At 41.8% G+C, this 20,796-nt stretch overlaps 5 protein-coding genes across 6 annotated transcripts; 1 reads left to right on the top strand and 4 right to left on the bottom strand.

The window, feature by feature from the left end:
* Positions 1–3,661, bottom strand: LOC114435593 (uncharacterized). 2 transcript variants are annotated; one of them, XM_028405391.1, is made up of 7 exons: positions 3,501–3,661; positions 3,286–3,414; positions 1,418–1,437; positions 1,239–1,312; positions 971–1,066; positions 410–508; positions 1–296 (listed from the first exon to the last, which is right to left on the bottom strand). In XM_028405391.1, exons 1-7 carry the CDS (start codon positions 3,585–3,587, stop codon positions 118–120), a joined length of 684 nt encoding a protein of 227 aa, XP_028261192.1. In that variant the 5' UTR covers positions 3,588–3,661; the 3' UTR covers positions 1–117. The 2 variants fall into 2 exon arrangements, with proteins under 2 accessions (XP_028261192.1, XP_028261191.1); XM_028405390.1 differs by lacking the exons at positions 3,286–3,414; positions 3,501–3,661 and adding an exon at positions 1,653–1,808 and having other exon boundaries at positions 1,418–1,566.
* Positions 3,662–5,001: 1,340 nt separating this feature from the next.
* Positions 5,002–6,199, top strand: LOC114435590 (adenosine receptor A1-like). The gene is made up of 2 exons (XM_028405384.1): positions 5,002–5,362; positions 5,441–6,199. The coding sequence occupies exons 1-2, from the start codon at positions 5,034–5,036 to the stop codon at positions 6,081–6,083; spliced, it is 972 nt and encodes a 323-aa protein (XP_028261185.1). The 5' UTR covers positions 5,002–5,033; the 3' UTR covers positions 6,084–6,199.
* Positions 6,200–6,630: 431 nt separating this feature from the next.
* Positions 6,631–9,024, bottom strand: LOC114435597 (uncharacterized). The gene is made up of 6 exons (XM_028405395.1): positions 8,818–9,024; positions 8,590–8,738; positions 8,433–8,506; positions 8,229–8,327; positions 8,035–8,133; positions 6,631–7,575 (listed from the first exon to the last, which is right to left on the bottom strand). Exons 1-6 carry the CDS (start codon positions 8,926–8,928, stop codon positions 7,412–7,414), a joined length of 696 nt encoding a protein of 231 aa, XP_028261196.1. The 5' UTR covers positions 8,929–9,024; the 3' UTR covers positions 6,631–7,411.
* Positions 9,025–12,120: 3,096 nt separating this feature from the next.
* LOC114435595 (uncharacterized) lies at positions 12,121–15,407 on the bottom strand. Its single transcript, XM_028405392.1, has 6 exons — positions 15,247–15,407; positions 15,019–15,167; positions 14,864–14,937; positions 14,660–14,758; positions 13,749–13,847; positions 12,121–12,970 (listed from the first exon to the last, which is right to left on the bottom strand). The coding sequence occupies exons 1-6, from the start codon at positions 15,355–15,357 to the stop codon at positions 12,807–12,809; spliced, it is 696 nt and encodes a 231-aa protein (XP_028261193.1). The 5' UTR covers positions 15,358–15,407; the 3' UTR covers positions 12,121–12,806.
* A 2,253-nt stretch (positions 15,408–17,660) lies between these two features.
* LOC114435596 (uncharacterized) lies at positions 17,661–20,238 on the bottom strand. Its single transcript, XM_028405393.1, has 6 exons — positions 20,078–20,238; positions 19,850–19,998; positions 19,693–19,766; positions 19,489–19,587; positions 19,295–19,393; positions 17,661–18,510 (listed from the first exon to the last, which is right to left on the bottom strand). The coding sequence occupies exons 1-6, from the start codon at positions 20,186–20,188 to the stop codon at positions 18,347–18,349; spliced, it is 696 nt and encodes a 231-aa protein (XP_028261194.1). The 5' UTR covers positions 20,189–20,238; the 3' UTR covers positions 17,661–18,346.
* Positions 20,239–20,796: the final 558 nt, after the last annotated feature.

Here is a 20,796-nt window from a genome sequence, read left to right as displayed (position 1 = left end):
AGCAAACAAACAAACAATCACAAGTTTAATTTGGCATTACACATGTTTGATTAACGTCTCACATATTTCATAATAACACTCACAAATCTTTCAACCTTCACATCGATTTTATTGTTTTCACCACAGACTTGCCCACTTGTTCCTAGCCCACTCATAAGCAGTATAAGGATAGTAAAGAACAGTGTCTGTGACACACTGGAAGAACCCTGAGAAGGTGTTTCTTAGTGCTGCTACAACTTTCTCTGAAGTCTCATCGTCAAAGTCTTCATCTTCCATTGACTTGCAGTTTGAAAGTTCTGCAGAGAGAACAAAGAAGGGAAATACATTCACAAGATATGTTCTACTCTTTAGGTCCTTATGTACTTGTTTTTATTTTTAAACATGAACAAAATGTTCTTTTAACTCTCACCGTGATCTGTGTTTAGGACCGATACTTTGTCATAGGTGAGGCAGCTTGACTGTGTCTGAAACTCTGTCATCTCAGCAGCAGTGACGGTCATTCTCCTACCTGTGGAGCACATGACAGATGAAAGACTTCACAGGGAAGTGAAAGACTTATTACAGGGAGCAAGAATAGCTTTTCATCTCGGCACTTCATTCTGGTCATATGTCAACAATCAAACTTGCTGCACTTAGTATGACTCACACACTGAAACACCATGATGGCTTTAGTTCATAGCATACAGGTTCCTTTAGCCATGGTTGATGCGGTGAGAACTCAGAATGAGCACCAGGTTGGACATCAGTCTTGATCCTCCATGTTGCACATTAATACTCTGCAAACTGTATCACTGCAAAAATATTGATGGGCTCTGTTGTTGTGTATATTAGAGTTATCCACTCTAACTGGCAACACAAAGTAGTTTCAGCAACAAAGCTATTCAGTGCTGGTGAAGTCTCTTCTAGTTGAACATAAACTGGTCAAGTTAGTCAAATAAACCTGGCAGTTAGTCTCTCATTTCATCCTTACAGAGCAGCAGTGCAGAACTGAGGAAGTCGCCCTCCTTTAAAACGACGCAGTCTTGACTCCCAGTTTGTAGTAACTCAAGCTTTGCACTCTCAGCAACTGTAAGAAACATAAAAAGAGCAGTTATGAGCCTTTTAAAAGAATCAGGCCAATCAAAATGTCACAGCAGGGGGTCTAAATGTATTTAGATTCAGGCTCAGGCTTTGCTAGTCAAGAGTCTTCTTGTGAAGGGGGCTGAGGAAAAGCATGAGTTAAATGTTTATTGTCTTGCCTGTGTTTTCAGCATCATATATGGTGCTGTTCTCATAGAGAACTGGTGCGCTGCTGTTTTTACAGCGGCCATACCTGCAAAGGATTTATCAATGGCAAACAATTAAAAATGGAAAACTATGCATGGGCGTGATGATGTACAAATAAACTACTGTTAGAAGTACGAAGAAGATGACTTACGATTTAATGTAAACATCAGCCTTGTAGTTGTTTGGTTTGTCTGTTGAGCTCATGTCCACTTGAGCACTTGGTGTAAGAAAAGTTGTCCAAATTGGCATAAGTGTGCATTTTTGTGAGGACAAAGCCACAACATACCATCTGCCAGCAATCTGAAATAAAGACCAAAGCTGTCTAGTGTATTCTCGGCTAAAAGTTTAACCCATCAAATCAATACAACTAAGAGAAGGAGACTTACATCTGGACCTCTCTCAGCTGGTTTCAGTAAATTCTCACAGGTCAGCGGAGCAGGCTGACACCATGAGGTTAAACTCAGCAAAACAACAGCAACACACAAAGTCCTCATCGTGTCTTAGAGTGTGCTGGTTTCTCTCAGTTTTTATATAGATGTCACTGACCAATCATGTTTCTGCAGCATTCATCCACCCCTGTCTGAGATGGTACAATGTCAACTAAACTGAAAGTCAACCTTCAAAAGCACCAAGTTCATTAACTCATCAAACAAAAATACAAAGACCTGTGCAAACACCGACATTAAATAAAACTGTCCCACATAATAACATTTGATGACAGAGAAAATGTTTTCGTTTGGGTATGTTGGTCCATCTGTCAAGGGGTCAGCCTGAGCCAGGGCTTTTATTTTGTAGTTCCTGCATTATTTTGAAATCACTGACCTCCCTGTCGTTTCATGTGTCTTGTCTTCCTCTTCCCCGTGTGCTCCCTCCCCCTCCTGGTGATTACCTGCTCCTTCTTAATGTGTCTCACCTGTGCCTCATTGTCTCTCCCTTCCCTGTGGATATCATGTGTGTCTTCCCCTCACTCGGTGCCAGTTCGTCTTGTGGTTTTGCCGACACGTACCAGCCATCTACTGTAGCCTTAAGCAGGGCATACACTGTGTGTTTTTTGGTCTGATTTTGACCCAAATTTCGAGTCGTACGATTTTTTTGGGTCAGGCCGAATTTTAGCTTTGCCGTGCGTCTTTAATCGCACAGTGTACTGGGGCTCAAGAGAGGTGATTAACGCCGCGCGAATGGCGATCGGATGATTGGTTGAATTTCTGACATGTTTGATATTTTTGTTGCCCCTCGTGAAAGTATCACACAGTTTAAGCGGAGATATGGCCCGAAGTCTGTGTTTTTCCCTGACTGCGCATGTGTTTGCCCAACATGCTCGACGTCACGGTGCCTACACAAAATAGTTTCACATGATAACAAACATGGCGGCGCCCACACAGCATTGGACAGAGATGATGAGCTGAGACAGCAACACGTGTCTTAGAACCCTGAGAAGGTGTTTCTTAGTGCTGCTACAACCTTCTCTAAAGTCTCATCGTCAAAGATCACAAGATATGTTCTACTCTTTAAGTCCTTATGTACTTGTTTTTATTTTTAAACATGAACAAAATGTTCTTTTAACTCTCACTGTGATCTGTGTTTAGGACTGATACTTTGTCATAGGTGAGGCAACTTGACTGTGTCTGAAACTCTGTCATCTCAGCAGCAGTGATGGTCACTCTCCTACCTGTGGAGCACATGACAGATGAAAGACTTTACAGGGAAGTGAAAGACTTATTACAGGGCACAAGAATAGCTTTTCATCTCAGCACTTCATTCTGGTCATATGTCAACAATCAAACGATCACATTGCTGCACTTTGTATGACTCACACACTGAAACACCATGATGGCTTTAGTTCAAAGTGTTTCTTTCAATGAGCTGCTTTTATGTAACGCACTGTATAGGGGAATGGATATTATTTATAGTAACTCTGCTGTGTGGCCAATGGGTTTCCTGCAGCATACAGGTCTCTTTAGTCATGGTTGATGCAGTAAGAACTCAGGCAGAGTTCATCTGATTTGTCACCTATTTAGCCTTGTAGTTGTTTGGTTTGTCTGTTGAGCTCATGTCCACTTGAGCACTTGGTGTAAGAAAAGTTGCCCAAAATGGCATAAGTGTGCATTTTTGTGAGGACACAGCCACAACATACCATCTGCCAGCAATCTGAAATAAAGACCAAAGCTGTCTAGTGTATTCTCGGCTAAAAGTTTAACCCATCAAATCAATACAACTAAGAGAAGGAGACTTACATCTGGACCTCTTTCAGCTGGTATTAGTAAATTCTCACAGGTTAGCGGAGCAGGCTGACACCATGAGGTTAAACATCTGCAAAACATCTGCAACACACAAAGTCCTCATCGTGTCTTAGAGTGTGCTGGTTTCTCTCAGTTTTTATATAGATGTCATTGACCAATCATGTTTCTGCAGCATTCATCCACCCCTGTCTGAGATGGTACAATGTCAACTAAACTGAAAGTCAACCTTCAAAAGTACCACGTTCATTAACTCATCAAACAAAAATGCAAAGACCTGCGCAAACACCGACATTAAATAAAACTTTCCCACATAATAACACTTGATGACTGAGAAAATGTTTTTGTTTGGGTATGTTGGTCCATCATCCTGAAGATGAGCCAAAAGTCTCTACAATCAAAAATGGACAGAAAGCTGGTGTGTTTCCTCCAATTTTGATTCCCTGCCCCACCTCTAATTTTCTCGCCCATGTTTTGTTATCTCTTATGTATTTACGTCTTGTGCTCCCCTTGTTTTTTCATCACTCTTTTGTTTGTACTTTGGCCTTTTTGTTTTGTTTTTCGTGTTTCGTCTTTTGTCATTTTTGAGAGATTCTTGGCTTTATTTTAATTAAAGCTCCTCTTTTGTTGGAGATTCTTACCTTCGAAAAGACTGACATAACAATAAGTAGTGACAGCGACACCTATGTCAGCATGAGTGACTTTAAACAGTGACAACGCACATCGTTTGCATTGACTGTAGGATACCTCCTTAACTGGGTCCCACTTGACTGACAATGACAGCCAAAGAAGATGAAGCTGCTTGGGTGGGTGCTCCATCTTTGACATTACTACATCCTTTAGTTGGGTCTGTATTCCTTTCACTAACATGGAGGAGTTGGGGTTTATGACCTATACAGCAGCCACCCACCAGGGGGCGATCAAGCTATTTCACATCGTGAATGCCCCAGAAAATACTAGAATTGCCTCTTTCCATAGACTGGATTGGAGCCCAGGTTGGATTCAGTTTATGGCGTGTCTGAAATAACAGCTGACCAAGCCCCCCCACCCCAACCCCCCAATTTACTTGCTAATATAGAGCCAGACTTGTTATATGTAACACTTCTCACAGGTTCATGTTGTATGTGTTATTCCAACTGCTGACAAGAGGACACAGCTTTATTAGGGGTGTTTTATTGTCAGTTCAATGTGCACAGTTTTTGTGTTGATATTTCGGAGAGGTTAATGTGTGCACCTCCACTTCCACAAGCGGAAATTTATTTCACACCATTCTCATAGCTACCATTACATGCACAGGTCCGGGCTAATTCAGTGCAGATGGGTTCGAGATGTATTTTCATTAAGGATGTGGTTTTTGTGGGTTTTTTGTTCCGCTTGGTTTTCTTCTAAGCCACAGCATGTAGGGAAGTTTTTTTTTTTTTTTTTTTTTTTTTTTTTTTTTGTAGATGCTAAAAAGCAAATACTTCCTCACAGGGTCACACAGCTTGTCCATGTTCAGACTCAGACCTCGGCTGATTAGTTAGAAGCAGGATGGATGTGGGAGAAGTGATTTACACCCTGGTGGAAGTGCTCATTGCTGTCAGCTGCTGTCTGGGTAACATGCTGGTAATTCTAGCACTGTGGACCAGTAAAAGCATTCAGCAACCGACTTTCTGTCTGATCGGCTCTCTGGCTGTGGCTGACTTCATGGTTGGCTGTGTGGCCATACCGCTGGCTGTGATCGTTGACGGACGAGTGGAGACTTCATTCTACACCTGTCTCTTCATCAGCTGTGTGGTCATCCTGCTGACCCTCGTTTCAGTTCTGACTCTGCTAGCTATCGCAGTGGACCGCTACCTCCGAGTCTATATCCCTCTCAGGTAAGGTTCTTCACTCTGAGATACAATGTCATGCTAAGTACACAAAATTCATGTCTTCTTGTTTACTCGTTCTTATAGGTACAAAAGGACTGTAACACAGAGACATTCTTGCCTTGTGGTAGCAGCATGTTGGCTTGTTGCGATTCCTCTGAGTTTTGCTCCCATGTTTGGATGGCACAGCCCTGATACCTCAGTCAATTCCACATTTGTCTGTCAGTTCATTGCTGTGATCCCCTGGTCATACCTGGTCTACTTCAGTTTTTTTCTCTGCACCTTTATTCCGCTGTTGGTCATGGCTGTGTTATACAGCTGCATCTTCTGTACCATTCGAGGAAGCCTTCGAGATAAACCAGGCAGCGGCGCCCAGAAACAGTCTGTAAACTACCTGAGGAAAGAGAAGCAGCTGGCAGGATCTCTGTTCCTGGTCTTGGTTCTGTTTGCACTGTCCTGGCTCCCTCTCCATATCATGAACTGCATTTGTTACATTGTTGGGCATAAAATACCAGCGTTTGCTTTCTATGTTGGCATTCTGCTCTCTCATGCTAACTCAGCTGTCAACCCTGTTGTTTATGCTTTCAAAATACAAAAAATCAGGACAGCCTATCTGAAGATCTGGAAACGGTGCATGTCCTGTGCAGCAGAAAGTCAAGGATCACAGACAAGTCAGACAACTGACGCCTGTCACAGCAGCAACAATATCAGCATGACCAACAATGAGTGAATTCTTGTGTGCATCTTTGTATTGGGTAAATCTGCTGTCATAACTTTCAGTCACTGTAGTTTGGCATTTATGTCGACCATAGAGCTAAGCTGTGCTTCATACAATGTGTGTCTATTAGAGGTGAGGAGGAAGTTGCTTTTCCTCTACAACTACCTCACTCTGAGTTCAAACAACAATCTTTCAGCTTGTGCAGACCTGCAGCTGCAATAAAGTTTGCTGAATTTTCTTTATGTTCTATGAATGTTACAAATGTAACATCTCTGTTGTGTAAATTGCATTTATGCAAATGAGGGTGATAAATGTGACCATGTTTTCTGACATGCACAGAAAAAGTCAAATAAGGATCTGAGATCACTGCAAACATTTCACTTTTGTGGCTTTCATCAAAGGTTAACATGCCATGTCTAAACTAAGGGACTTCCTCAAACTGACATCTGTATCTGCACATGGAGCTGATTAAATCTCTGTGATAGTTACACAGATATCAACACATTCTCATGAAATTCCACTTTAATAATAATTGCATGCTCTAAAATGTCAGAAAATGTTGCTGTGTTATGTGTATTTTATTTTTTTCATCTGCAACAACAATAATGACAGAAATAATAATTTTGCTTTAATGCCATTTCTTTTTGGTTGCTCACACTGACATAATGCAGAAGTGATTGACCTTCTGACCAGATAACATCAGCAGAAACTCAAACCATCATCTTTTCAATATAACTCTAAGTTAACTGATTAGTTTTAAAGTTATAAGCACAACAGTTTGCAAAGAATGGACAAGTGTGTTTGATTAACACCAGGCAGTTCAGTGAGCCCGGGACAAAGTCCAACATGCAGCATGAAATGAAGCCTATTCTGAACCTGCAGTTCCACCAACGGCCTCTAGGAGCTGACTCCAAAAGCAAGTTAATCCCCATAGTCCCACATTCACAGCAGAAATGAATTTTCTGCTCTTCTTCTCCCAACTACAACAAGCTTTTCCATCACTTTAGTTGTTTCCATGGTAACAAGTCTCATCCCAACCAGCAGATTCAGACGCTTCAGTGCACAGTGTACTGTGCTGGCACACAATACATCACATCATAATTTTGTTTTATAAAGCTATAAACCACATTTCAGGTAAAAAGAAAAAAAGTGAGAAAAAAAATTAGAGGGAGGATGCCAAACACTACACCTGCTGTGTGTCAACAGTAAGACCTGAAACTCGGTCCTCAGGTGTAGAGTCACACAGAACATTCAACATCGCAGAAGGAAATATTAAAACAGACTTGTACACACCCAGGTGTGCACAAAAATACACTGTAGTCACTTAAAACACTTTACTTTTAAAAAAAGGAATTGAAGAAAGAAACGACTAAGTTGGCGATACAGTTGATTATTTTGTCATGCATACTTATTACCCTGTCATACATCTTGGGATAGATGCTCTGCATGATGGTTAAAGTTTCTTCATCAGAGACGTCATCGGCTACCTTGCAGTTTTCCAAAGCTGGACATGGAGGTTAGAAAAATGAAATGACACTGTCAGGAAGTATGAGAATGTAAACAGATCTATAAAATACGCCCCCTGGTGGCTCAGTTTCAAGGAGGTTGACTCTGGATCTATGTTCAATGGTTAGCTGCAGAGGACAGGAGGCCAGAGACAGTCTATCGACTGCTGTGCTGGTGCTGCCAAACACCAGCTCTGCTATCACTGGAGCTGACTGAGCCACCTGATTGGTTTAAACTTCTGAGATAACAACACAATAGATATTCATGTAGATCGAGGCAACGTTTTAGAAAAACTGTGTTCAGAAAATGAGTAACAACAAACACTGTAGAAATGTGATGGAGTAAAACTCTAAAAATAAACTATAGATACCTAAAAATGTACTTAAGTGCAGTAACAAAGTACAAATACTTAGTTACATTCCACCACTGATGGCAGGTGCCTCTACTGAAACCTCACCGTGTTCTGCTTTGAAGACCTGCGGTGTGGACCATCCAAGACACCTGGCCTGCGTCTCGAACTCCGCCAGCTCTGCAGCAGTGACGACCTTTCTCCTACCTGGTGAAGAGACGACACGTAATATATCTTTTTTCCCCTGCACGGCTGCAATCTCACTAAATTGGCATTTATATTTATTTAACTTCTCTCCTTACTGATGAGCATAAGAGTGTCAATGATATCTGTCCCCTTTACAACAATGCAGTCGGGACATCCACTGTACAGAAACACATCTGCTTTGCCCAGTGCAGCATCTATTAGAAATAAAAGTGTTTAATTGAAATCTGTCACCTCTCAATGTAGATATGTGCATGTTAATAAGCATATTGTACACTTTATAAGAGAAACAAAACCCTTACTGTTACTGTCAACTTCAAACATTTGGTTGTCCTTATAGAAAAACATCTCAGATTGTTCTAAGCAGTGTCCGTCTCTGTGAAGTCATGCACAACAACTCTGTTTATGCAAAACCTTGTATTTTTATCATGCTGTTAATTTATATTAAAAAGATCTTACATTGTGATTTTTATGCTGCTGTTGTAGACATTCGGAGCATCCATGGAGGTAACGTCAAAGACAAAACTGGGCCTGAGAAGAACATCTAGCAGTGTCGGTGCAATACAGTGCTCTGCAGACAGAGCTAGAAAGAACCACCTCCCAGTCAGCTAAAACAGGAACGTGACACGACACTGTAAGGCAGTTTGATTATTACAGTGTAAGTCATAGATGTGTTGAAAGACTTACATCAGGGCCTTCAGTGTCCCGCGGCTTCATCAGTGTCTCACAGGTCAGGGGCGCAGGCTGACCCACTGAAAGGAGACTCAACACGATCACAGCAACACAAAAGGTCCTCATGGTGGCTCAGCGAGAGCTCGTCTCTGGTGTCTCTGTCTCAGCGAGGACTGTTTTATATTTACATCACTGACCAATTATTGTTCAGACACATCTACCCGCCCCTCTATCTTGTGGCTGTAATGCTGGTAAACCACATGTCAACCCTGATTTGATGTTTGCTCGTCAAACACACTGCTTTGCAAACACACCGTATAAACTGGAGAAAAGGGGGCATCCAAACCCAGACTTCACTACTTAGGCTATATCTCAAAAAATCAATCAGACCTCCAAACTGTATCAAGTCATTGATTACAACATCCTCACCTCTCGGCCACTGATAGCTGAGATAAGCTCCAGCTCCCCCTGTAACCCTGTATGGGTCAGTAAATGCATGGGTGGACGTATGTGTCAAAATGGACTTTATCAGTACTACAGCAAATCTGCTGCAGCCTGCACAAACAAGCGATTACTTCACTGCTCACACATATTGATGTAAACAAACCTTATTGACTTTTGGTTCAATCAAACCAAAGTTTAGTCAAAGTTTCAAAAATATCAGAAATGTTTCAAATTGACAACTTCAAACCTTTATTTATTGCAAAGATATGAAAATTATTATTATGATTATTATGATGGTGTACTTCAGGACAAATTGGGCTCAGAAGATGGATGAATGGATGACAGGTGGGGTCAAACACCCTGATACACCTGGCTGCTCTGCCCTGCACATACGGTAGTATCTCATTATAGCCACAAGGGGGCAGACAAGCCTAATTTACAGTAATTATGTGAGTCAGAAAAACAACAAATGGTGACATTTACCTGTTCAGGTTGGACTTTAAATAACATGTTCACAGCTGAGTAATGGCTGCCAGTGTGAAGAGGCTGCTGCAGCTGCAGAAATACTCAGCTCAAAACCTAATGTGTCAAAATGTAGGTATGAGCATCTGCTTTGTTGTCACCACAGAATCCTGACTCATCACTGCTTCAATGAAACGCAGCGGCTTCTTCTAGAAGTAAGGTTTCCTCAGCACCCTGTTCTCCTCCTGTAAAACCTCCACCTCTTCATTGTGTCTTCATCCTTTTTGTGCAGCTCCATCCTCCTGTTAAGGCAGCGGTCCCCAACCTTTTTTGCACCACGGACCGGTATCATGTAAAACAATACTTTCACGGACCGGCACAGAAAAAAAAAAAAAAAAAAAAAAAAAAACAAAGTGCATAAACAGACTCTTACTCTTATGCTTAATTAGTGGGAGCCTTTGAGCTTTCTCAGCAATGAGGCGGTCCCATCTGGGGATAATGGGAGACATGACACCCGAAGTGTGTTTCTTATGTCCAGTCCACTCCGTAATTTTGTTTTGGCCGTCATTAATTGCTTCAGTCGTTCTTGTTCATGTTTTCTTCCATGGCTTGTCTTTTAATGCAGGGTGCTCGGTCTCGCAGTTTTGAAGGCTTCGTTGCCTCATTTGCGAGTCTGTCGCCACATGTCACTCAGAGCGGACTTGGTGTGTGAGAATCACCTGTTGCAATAAATCCGTATTTTAAATAGGACTCCTGATATAGTCTTTTAAATGCAGGTTTCTTTTTCTTTGAAGGGGTAGGCTCCTCTTCTTCTGTCTCCTCGTTAGGCCTTTTCCTTTCCGAAGAAGCTCTCCAAAGACGTTTGTTTTTTATTTATTTTTGCTGCTTGTGGGTTTAATTTTGGGGTTCCGTATCCCGTGACCGAGACAAGCGTCTGGGCAGGTGCTTAAAGGCACAGGCGGATGAATCTGATCGATTTATAAATGAAATAGCTGTCAGACTCAGATAATGAATAATATATGTTTTGCTCAGTCTTTCTGTGCGGCCCGGTACCAAATGACCCACGGACCGGTACCGGTCCCCGGCCCGGTGGTTGGGGACCACTGTGTTAAGGGAACCTGCCCAGAACCCAAACAATCAGTGTGTGTCTCAGTGAAGCTGTGGTTCAGTTCCAGGGTCTCCTTGCTGCTGTCACGGTGCATGATGACTGCAGTCAGAGGCTGGAGAGTACAGTGAAAAGAGATTGTATTACAGATGTCCTCTGATTATTGTGTACAATACTTTTCCAGCTGTTCTGCCTTCTTGTCTTTCCTGAAGTGAAGGTTTTAGCTCCTCTGATGGAGATCTGGTCTTCAGGGCAGGTCAGGGGCAGCAGACACAGTCAGTCAGTCAGTCAACCACAACACATCACTGACCCATAAACAGTGAGAGAGAGACAGACTGTGCTCATTTGTGATGTTTCATTTGTTCATTTCATAGTTTAGAAAGCTGTCCCCTTTTCCTTTTCGTGAGGAGCCACATCAGGACCTCCTCCGTCCGCCAACAATAGATGCTAAAGCATCTAACCCTTTAACTTAAAATACATATTAGCCTCAGATAAATATCCACAAGCTGCAATTTCTAATCTTAAAATTCTGTGAAGTCTATGCCAATCATGCTGCTGAGAAAATAGCATGTGCTGCTGAATGAGGAGTGGTATGGGTAAATGTTAGAGCCACCTGGAGGTTTTTTATGGCTGTTAAATGGAATGAACCAGAACAGGTTACCAAATACTGCCCCCTCCTGGAGGAAAAAGGATCCAGATATTTACAATACGCATATTTTATTAATCCCACAGGGGACGTTTTTATCTCACATCAACATAGCCTACCATTTGCAGCAGTCATAAAGCACTTTACTACAATAAAGCAACGATGGCAAGAGGTGGATTCGAACCGGTGACTCCTGGTCAAAAGTAGGTCAAAAGCGGACTGGGCCCCACCTGACTGACAATGACAGTCAAAGAAGATGAAGTTGCTTGGGTGCTCCATCTTTGACATAACTACATCCTTTAGTTGGGTCTGTATCTGTCTGTAAGGAGTTGGGGTTTATGACCTATACAGCAGCCAGCCACCAGAGGGCAATAAAGCTATTGCAGACTCACTTGTTAGTGTGCTCTACATTTTTATTCAGTCAATGCCCCAGAAGATCCTAGAATTGCCTCTTTCTTTAGACTGGAAAGGAGCCCAGGTTAGATTCAATTTATGGTGCCTGCAATAACAGCTGACCTATCAAGCCCCCCCCCCCCCCATCCCACCCCCTAATTAGGCATGACACTGAGCAGGAGGTCCGAACAAAGACTTGTGGTGTATAAGGAGGTGTCGTGCACATTCATGCTCATACAATAATACTCACACATTGCAACAACAATAATGACAGTGATAGTAATGTTGCTTTAATGCCATTATTACAATGTTTTTTGGTTGCTCACACTGACATAATGCAGGAGAGATTGACCTTCTCAATATAATTCCAAGTTAACTGAATAGTTTTAAAGTTAAGCACAACAGTTTGCAAAGAATGGACAAGCGTGTTTGATTAACACCATGGCAGCCTATTCTGAACCTGCAGTTCCTCCATACGGCCTCTAGGGGCTGGCTCCAACTGCACAATCTTCCTGCTTCCTTCACTGCCAGCCCCCAAATCGAGCTCTTCTTCTCCCAACTACAACAAGCTTTTCCATCACTTTTGTTGTTTCCATGGTGACAAGTCTCATCCCAACCAGCAGATTCAGACTCTTCAGTCTTTCTCTTTGGGTGGACTAGCTGGCACACAGTACATCACATCATAGATTTTGTTTTATAAAGCTATAAACCACATTTCAGGTAAAAAGAAAAAAAAATGAGAAAAAAACGAGTGTACACAGCTGACTGTGAATTTAGAGGGAGGATGCCAAACACTACACCAGCTGTGTGTCAACAGTAAGACCCGAAACTCGGTCCGCTGGTGTAGAGTCACACAGAACATTCAACATGGCAGAAATACGAAATATTCAAATGGACTTGTACACACCCAGGTGTGCACAAAACTACACTGTAGTCACTTAAAACACTTTACTTTTAAGAAACGGTATTGTAGACAAAAACCCAAAATTCGATGAAACATTTCATTATTTTTTCACGCATACTTGTTGCCTTTTCAGACACCTTGCGATGGATCCTCTGCATGATGGCTTCATCTTCTTGTCTAGGGATGTCATGGTATGACCTGCAGTTTTCTGAAGCTGGACATGGAGGTTAGAAATGACACTGTCAGGAAGTGTGAGAATTTGAAAACAGTTTTGGACATATTTACATCTTAATAGTAACTTAAATACATCGATCATGTGGGGTATTTTCTATTTAAAAAAGCCACTTTTTGAGATTAATGCTTTGAACTGTTCACTACCTGACGTAGAAGAATACCACAGAATGTAATAAATGAATCGTGGTGCTGCTGCATGGTGGCAGCTGGTGGAGGAAGGACTGAAGCTTGGTACTTCAGTAAAAGTACAGTTAGCCAGCAAAATATATAAATCCCTGCCAGCAGGTCTTCTCTGTGAGGCTGACACAGAATGCCCTGGTATATCTATTAATCATTTTTTAAGGCTCTCTAAATTTAAACAGATCTTTAAAATACGCCCCCTGGTGGCTCAGTTCCAAGGAGGTTGACTCTGGATCTATGTTCAATGGTTAGCTGCAGAGGACAGGAGGCCAGAGACAGTCTATCGACTGCTGTGCTGCTGCCAAACACCAGCTCTGCTATCACTGGAGCTGATGGAGCCACCTGATTGGTTTAAACTTCTGAGGTAACAACACAATCCATATTTATGTAGATCGAGGCAACATTTTAGAAAAACTGTGTTCAGAAAATGAGTAACAACAAACACTGTAGAAATGTAATGGAGTAAAACTCTAAAAATAAAGTATAGATACCTAAAAATGTACTTAAGTACAGTAACAAAGTACAAATACTTAGTTACATTCCACCACTGATGGCAGGTGCCTCTACTGAAACCTCACCGTGTTCTGCTCTTAAGACCTGCGGTTTGGACCATCCAAGACACCTGGCCTGCGTCTCGAACTCCGCCAGCTCTGCAGCAGTGACGACCTTTCTCCTACCTGGTGACGAGACGACACATAATATATCTTTTTTCCCCTGCACGGCTGCAATCTACGGAAGCGCTGAACTGCCACAGTAGAAAAAAAAATTTAATCACTATCTCGTTATAACGTCAAATGCTATCACGTTATAACGACATATTATCTCGTTATAACGTCAAACCGTATCTCGTTATAACGTAAAACCTTATCTCGTTATAACGTGATATTATGTCGTTATAACGAGAAGGAAGGCGAAGGTGATGCAGTTTGTACCCATCGAGCCTTCTGTGTCCTTCCAGCTGATCGATGAGAAATGAAGCTACCTCCAGAGGGTCGGTCTCATTCTTTCTTCTGAACAGTCCCATGCATTTTAAAAACCTTCTGAGTGTCCGCATACTGATCACAGTATCGTCCACTGTGCGCAGTAAGGACAGAATCTCCCCATGGCTTAATCCAAGCATGAAATAGAACTTAATTAAATCTTGTAAATGTGTCATTTTCCGATGTGAGCAGCAAACCGGTTAGGTTAGGCTACTTATAAACAGTTCATTTTTTATTACAGCAATAAAATGTATCTCGTTATAACGAGATAATATCACGTTATCTCGTTATAACGAGATAATATCACGTTATAACGAGATAGCACCTTATCACGTTATAACGAGATAGCGTCTTATCACGTTATAACGAGATACGGTTTGACGTTATAACGAGATAATATGTCGTTATAACGTGATAGTGATTAATTTTTTTTTCTACTGTGGCAGTTCAGCGCTTCCGTAGCAATCTCACTAAATTTGCATTTATAATTATTTAACTTCTCTCCTTACTGATGAGTATAAGAGCTTTAATCATATCGGTCCTCTTTACAACAATGCAGTCGGGACATCCACTGTACAGAAACAAAGATGCATTGCCCAGTGCAGTATCTGTTAGAAATAAAAGTGTTTAATTGAAATCTGTCACCTCTCAATGTAGATATGTGTATGTTAATAAGCATATTGTACACTTTATAAGAGAAACAAAACCCTTACTGTTACTGTCAACTTCAAACATTTGGTTGTCCTTATAGAAAAACATCTTAGATTCTTCAAAGCAGTGTCCGTCTCTGTGAAGTCATGCACAAAAACTGTTTATGCAAAACCTTGTATTTTTATCATGCTATTAATTTATATTAAAAAGATCTTACATTGTGATTTTTATGCTGCTGTTGTAGACATTCGAAGCATCCATGGAGGTAATGTCAAACACAAAAATGGGCCTGAGAAGAACATCTAGCAGTGTTGTTGTAATACAGTGCTCTGCAGACAGAGCTAGTAAGAACCACCTCCCAGTCAGCTAAAACAGGAACGTGACACAACACTGTAAGGCAGTTTGATTATTACAGTGTAAGTCATAGATGTGTTGAAAGACTTACATCAGGGCCTTCAGTGTCCCGCGGCTTCATCAGCGTCTCACAGGTCAGGGGCGCAGGCTGACCCACTGAAAGGAGACTCAACACGATCACAGCAACACAAAAGGTCCTCATGGTGGCTCAGTGAGAGCTCGTCTCTGGTGTCTCTGTCTCAGCGAGGACTGTTTTATATTTACATCACTGACCAATTATTGTTCAGACACATCTACCCGCCCCTCTATCTTGTGGCTGTAATGCTGGTAAACCACATGTCAACATGTGATTTGATGTTTGCTCATCAAACACACTGTATAAACTGGAGTAAAGGGGGCATCCAAACCCAGACTTCACTACTTATATCATGAAAAGTCAATCAGACCTCCAAACTGTATCAAGTCATTGATTACAACATCCCCAAATCTCAGCCACTTATAGCTGAGATAAGCTCCAGCTCCCCCTGGATGTGAAAAGGACACCTACAGGAGGAAGGTGGAAAAGAAACTGAGTGAGAGACACATGAAGGAGGTCTGAGATGGTGTCAACACCATCACAGGCTATAGATCAAAGGCCACAACAGCAGGGGGGACAGTGGAGAAAGCAAACAGGCTGAACAACTTCTTCAACAGTCATCCTCTGCACACTGTCATCAGCACTCAGAGGAGCCTTCAACACATGTCCAATAACTTATATGTGCAATAATCCATCTATGCTGGTGTGCAATGCTTGTACATAATTCCTCTTATCTTTTATTTCACTGTACTATGTTCTGTTTTATTCTATTTAACTCTTGCTCTGACTGTCGGTGTTGTATTGCTGCTGGTACCCGAATTTCCATGAAGGACCTTCCCAAAGGGATTAATAAAGTATATTCTATTCTATTCTATTCTAAAAACATGAGAAAATGGACTTCATCAGTACTACAGCAAATCTGCTGCAGCTTGCACAAACAGGCGATTACTTCACTGCTCACACATATTGATGTAAACAAACCTTATTGACTTTTGGTTCAATCAAACCAAAGTTTAGTCAAAGTTTAAAAAAAATCAGAAATGTTTCAAAGTTTCCTCAGCACCCTGTTCTCCTCCTGTAAAACCTCCACCTCTGCATTGTGTCTTCATCCTTTTTGTGCAGCTCCATCCTCCTGTTAAGGGAACCTGCCCAGAACCCAATCAATCAGTGTGTGTCTCAGTGAAGCTGTGGTTCAGTTCCAGGGTCTCCTTGCTGCTGTCACTGTGCTTTATGACTGCAGTCAGAGGCTGGAGAGTACAGTGAAAAGAGATTGTATTACAGATGTCCTCTGATTATTGTGTACAATACTTTTCCAGCTGTTCTGCCTTCTTGTCTTTCCTGGAGTGAAGGTTTTAGCTCCTCTGATGGAGAGCTGGTCTTCAGGGCAAGTCAGGGGCAGCAGACACAGTCTGTCAGTCAACCACAACACATCACTGACCCATAAACAGTGAGAGAGAGACAGACTGTGCTCATTTGTGATGTTTCATTTGTTCATTTCATAGTTTAGAAAGCTGTCCCCTTTTCCTTGTCGTGAGGAGCCACATCAGGACCTCCTCCATCCGCCAACAATAGATGCTAAAGCATCTAACCCTTTAACTTAAAATACATATTAGCCTCAGATAAATATCCACAAGCTGCAATTTCTAATCTTAAAATTCTGTGAAGTCTATGCCAATCATGCTGCTGAGAAAATAGCTTGTGCTGCTGAATGAGGAGTGGTATGGGTAAATGTTAGAGCCACCTGGAGGTTTTTTATGGCTGTTAAATGGAATGAACCAGAACAGGTTACCAAATACTGCCCCCTCCTGGAGGAAAAAGGATCCAGATATTTACAATACGCATATTTTATTAATCCCACAGGGGACGTTTTTATCTCACATCAACATAGCCTACCATTTGCAGCAGTCATGAAGCACTTTACTACAATAAAGCAACGATGGCAAGAGGTGGATTCGAACCGGTGACTCCTGGTCAAAAGTAGGTCAAAAGTGGACTGGGCCCCACCTGACTGACAATGACAGTCAAAGAAGATGAAGTTGCTTGGGTGCTCCATCTTTGACGTAACTACATCCTTTAGTTGGGTCTGTATTTGTCTGTAAGGAGTTGGGGTTTATGACCTATACAGCAGCCAGCCACCAGAGGGCAATAAAGCTATTGCAGACTCACTTGTTAGTGTGCTCTACATTTTTATTCAGTCAATGCCCCAGAAGATCCTAGAATTGCCTCTTTCTATAGACTGGAAAGGAGCCCAGGTTAGATTCAATTTATGGTGCCTGCAATAACAGCTGACCTATCAAGCGCCCCCCCCCCCCCCCCCTAATTAGGCATGACACTGAGCAGGAGGTCCGAACAAAGACTTGTGGTGTATAGGGAGGTGTCGTGCACATTCATGCTCATACAACAATACTCACACATTGAAGAAACAATAATGACAGTGATAGTAATGTTGCTTTAATGCCATTATTACAATGTTTTTTGGTTGCTCACACTGACATAATGCAGGAGAGATTGACCTTCTCAATATAATTCCAAGTTAACTGAATAGTTTTAAAGTTAAGCACAACAGTTTGCAAAGAATGGACAAGCGTGTTTGATTAACACCATGGCAGCCTATTCTGAACCTGCAGTTCCTCCATATGGCCTCTAGGGACTGGCTCCAACTGCACAATCTTCCTGCTTCCTTCACTGCCAGCCCCCAAATGGAGCTCTTCTTCTCCCAACTACAACAAGCTTTTCCATCACTTTTGTTGTTTCCATGGTGACAAGTCTCATCCCAACCAGCAGATTCAGACTCTTCAGTCTTTCTCTTTGGGTGGACTAGCTGGCACACAGTACATCACATCATAGATTTTGTTTTATAAAGCTATAAACCACATTTCAGGTAAAAAGAAAAAAAAGTGAGAAAAAAACGAGTGTACACAGCTGACTGTGAATTTAGAGGGAGGATGCCAAACACTACACCGGCTGTGTGTCAACAGTAAGACCCGAAACTCGGTCCGCTGGTGTAGAGTCACACAGAACATTCAACATGGCAGAAATACAAAATATTCAAATGGACTTGTACACACCCAGGTGTGCACAAAACTACACTGTAGTCACTTAAAACACTTTACTTTTAAGAAACGGTATTGAAGACAAAAACCCAAAATTCGATTAAACATTTCCTTATTTTTTCACGCATACTTGTTGCCTTTTCAGACACCTTGCGATAGATCCTCTGCATGATGGCTTCATCTTCTTGTCTAGGGATGTCATGGTATGACCTGCAGTTTTCTGAAGCTGGACATGGAGGTTAGAAATGACACTGTCAGGAAGTGTGAGAATTTGAAAACAGTTTTAGACATTTTTACATCTTAATAGTAACTTAAATACATCGATCATGTGGGGTATTTTCTATTTAAAAAAGCCACTTTTTGAGATTAATGCTTTGAAGTGTTCACTACCTGACGTAGAAGAATACCACAGAATGTAATAAATGAATCGTGGTGCTGCTACATGGTGGCAGCTGGTGGAGGAAGGACTGAAGCTTAGTACTTCAGTAAAAGTACAGTTAGCCAGCAAAATATATAAATCCCTGCCAGCAGCTCTTCTCTGTGAGGCTGACACAGACACAGAATGCCCTGGTATATCTATTAATCATTTTTTAAGGCTCTCTAAATTTAAACAGCTCTTTAAAATACGCCCCCTGGTGGCTCAGTTCCAAGGAGGTTGACTCTGGATCTATGTTCAATGGTTAGCTGCAGAGGACAGGAGGCCAGAGACAGTCTATCGACTGCTGTGCTGCTGCCAAACACCAGCTCTGCTATCACTGGAGCTGATGGAGCCACCTGATTGGTTTAAACTTCTGAGGTAACAACACAATCCATATTTATGTAGATCGAGGCAACATTTTAGAAAAACTGTGTTCAGAAAATGAGTAACAACAAACACTGTAGAAATGTGATGGAGTAAAACTCTAAAAATAAAGTATAGATACCTAAAAATGTACTTAAGTACAGTAACAAAGTACAAATACTTAGTTACATTCCACCACTGATGGCAGGTGCCTCTACTGAAACCTCACCGTGTTCTGCTTTGAAGACCTGCGGTGTGGACCATCCAAGACACCTGGCCTGCGTCTCGAACTCCACCAGCTCTGCAGCAGTGACGACCTTTCTCCTACCTGGTGAAGAGACGACACATAATATATCTTTTTTCCCCTGCACGGCTGCAATCACACTAAATTTGCATTTATATTTATTTAACTTCTCTCCTTACTGATGAGTATAAGAGCTTTAATCATATCCATCCTCTTTACAACAATGCAGTCGGGACATCCACTGTACAGAAACAAAGATGCATTGCCCAGTGCAGTATCTGTTAGAAATAAAAGTGTTTAATTGAAATCTGTCACCTCTCAATGTAGATATGTGCATGTTAATAAGCATATTGTACACTTTATAAGAGAAACAAAACCCTTACTGTTACTGTCAACTTCAAACATTTGGTTGTCCTTATAGAAAAACATCTTAGATTGTTCTAAGCAGTGTCCGTCTCTGTGAAGTCATGCACAACAACTCTGTTTATGCAAAACCTTGTATTTTTATCATGCTATTAATTTATATTAAAAAGATCTTACATTGTGATTTTTATGCTGTTGTTGTAGACATTCGAAGCATCCATGGAGGTAATGTCAAATACAAAAATGGGCCTGAGAAGAACATCTAGCACTGTCGTTGTAATACAGTGCTCTGCAGACAGAGCTAGTAAGAACCACCTCCCAGTCAGCTAAAACAGGAACGTGACACAACACTGTAAGGCAGTTTGATTATTACAGTGTAAGTCATAGATGTGTTGAAAGACTTACATCAGGGCCTTCAGTGTCCCGCGGCTTCATCAGCGTCTCACAGGTCAGGGGCGCAGGCTGACCCACTGAAAGGAGACTCAACACGATCACAGCAACACAAAAGGTCCTCATGGTGGCTCAGCGAGAGCTCGTCTCTGGTGTCTCTGTCTCAGTGAGGACTGTTTTATATTTACATCACTGACCAATTATTGTTCAGACACATCTACCCGCCCCTCTATCTTGTGGCTGTAATGCTGGTAAACCACATGTCAACATGTGATTTGATGTTTGCTCATCAAACACACTGTATAAACTGGAGTAAAGGGGGCATCCAAACCCAGACTTCAGTACTTATATCATGAAAAGTCAATCAGACCTCCAAACTGTATCAAGTCATTGATTACAACTTCCCCAAATCTCAGCCACGTATAGCTGAGATAAGCTCCAGCTCCCCCTGGATGTGAAAAGGACACCTACAGGAGGAAGGTGGAAAAGAAACTGAGTGAGAGACACATGAGGAAGGTCTGAGATGGTGTCAACACCATCACAGGCTATAGATCAAAGGCCACAACAGCAGGGGGGACAGTGGAGAAAGCAAACAGGCTGAACAACTTCTTCAACAGTCATCCTCTGCACACTGTCATCAGCACTCAGAGGAGCCTTCAACACATGTCCAATAACTTATATGTGCAATAATCCATCTATGCTGGTGTGCAATGCTTGTACATAATTCCTCTTAT

This window comes from Parambassis ranga, chromosome 5, assembly GCF_900634625.1.
Source record: "Parambassis ranga chromosome 5, fParRan2.1, whole genome shotgun sequence".
Lineage (NCBI taxonomy): Eukaryota > Metazoa > Chordata > Actinopteri > Ambassidae > Parambassis > Parambassis ranga.
Note: the sequence above shows the minus strand (reverse complement) of the source record. Positions and strands in the feature narration are given on the sequence as shown.

Excerpts from the sequence above, each read along its gene's own strand:
- LOC114435593 (XM_028405390.1), bottom strand. The coding sequence starts at position 1,760 with ATGAGGACTTTGTGTGTTGCTGTTGTTTTGCTGAGTTTAACCTCATGG. Across the intron at positions 1,067-1,238 it reads ATATGATGCTGAAAACACAG|TTGCTGAGAGTGCAAAGCTT; the intron begins GCAAGACAATAA and ends TGTTTCTTACAG. Across the intron at positions 509-970 it reads CAGTTCTGCACTGCTGCTCT|GTAGGAGAATGACCGTCACT; the intron begins GTAAGGATGAAA and ends TGTGCTCCACAG.
- LOC114435590 (XM_028405384.1), top strand. The coding sequence starts at position 5,034 with ATGGATGTGGGAGAAGTGATTTACACCCTGGTGGAAGTGCTCATTGCT. Across the intron at positions 5,363-5,440 it reads CGAGTCTATATCCCTCTCAG|GTACAAAAGGACTGTAACAC; the intron begins GTAAGGTTCTTC and ends TCGTTCTTATAG.
- LOC114435597 (XM_028405395.1), bottom strand. The coding sequence starts at position 8,928 with ATGAGGACCTTTTGTGTTGCTGTGATCGTGTTGAGTCTCCTTTCAGTG. Across the intron at positions 8,739-8,817 it reads GGGACACTGAAGGCCCTGAT|CTGACTGGGAGGTGGTTCTT; the intron begins GTAAGTCTTTCA and ends TTCCTGTTTTAG. Across the intron at positions 8,507-8,589 it reads AGCAGCATAAAAATCACAAT|AGACGGACACTGCTTAGAAC; the intron begins GTAAGATCTTTT and ends ATGACTTCACAG.
- LOC114435595 (XM_028405392.1), bottom strand. The coding sequence starts at position 15,357 with ATGAGGACCTTTTGTGTTGCTGTGATCGTGTTGAGTCTCCTTTCAGTG. Across the intron at positions 15,168-15,246 it reads GGGACACTGAAGGCCCTGAT|CTGACTGGGAGGTGGTTCTT; the intron begins GTAAGTCTTTCA and ends TTCCTGTTTTAG. Across the intron at positions 13,848-14,659 it reads TAAAGCTCTTATACTCATCA|GTAGGAGAAAGGTCGTCACT; the intron begins GTAAGGAGAGAA and ends TCTCGTCACCAG.
- LOC114435596 (XM_028405393.1), bottom strand. The coding sequence starts at position 20,188 with ATGAGGACCTTTTGTGTTGCTGTGATCGTGTTGAGTCTCCTTTCAGTG. Across the intron at positions 19,999-20,077 it reads GGGACACTGAAGGCCCTGAT|CTGACTGGGAGGTGGTTCTT; the intron begins GTAAGTCTTTCA and ends TTCCTGTTTTAG. Across the intron at positions 19,767-19,849 it reads AACAGCATAAAAATCACAAT|AGACGGACACTGCTTAGAAC; the intron begins GTAAGATCTTTT and ends ATGACTTCACAG.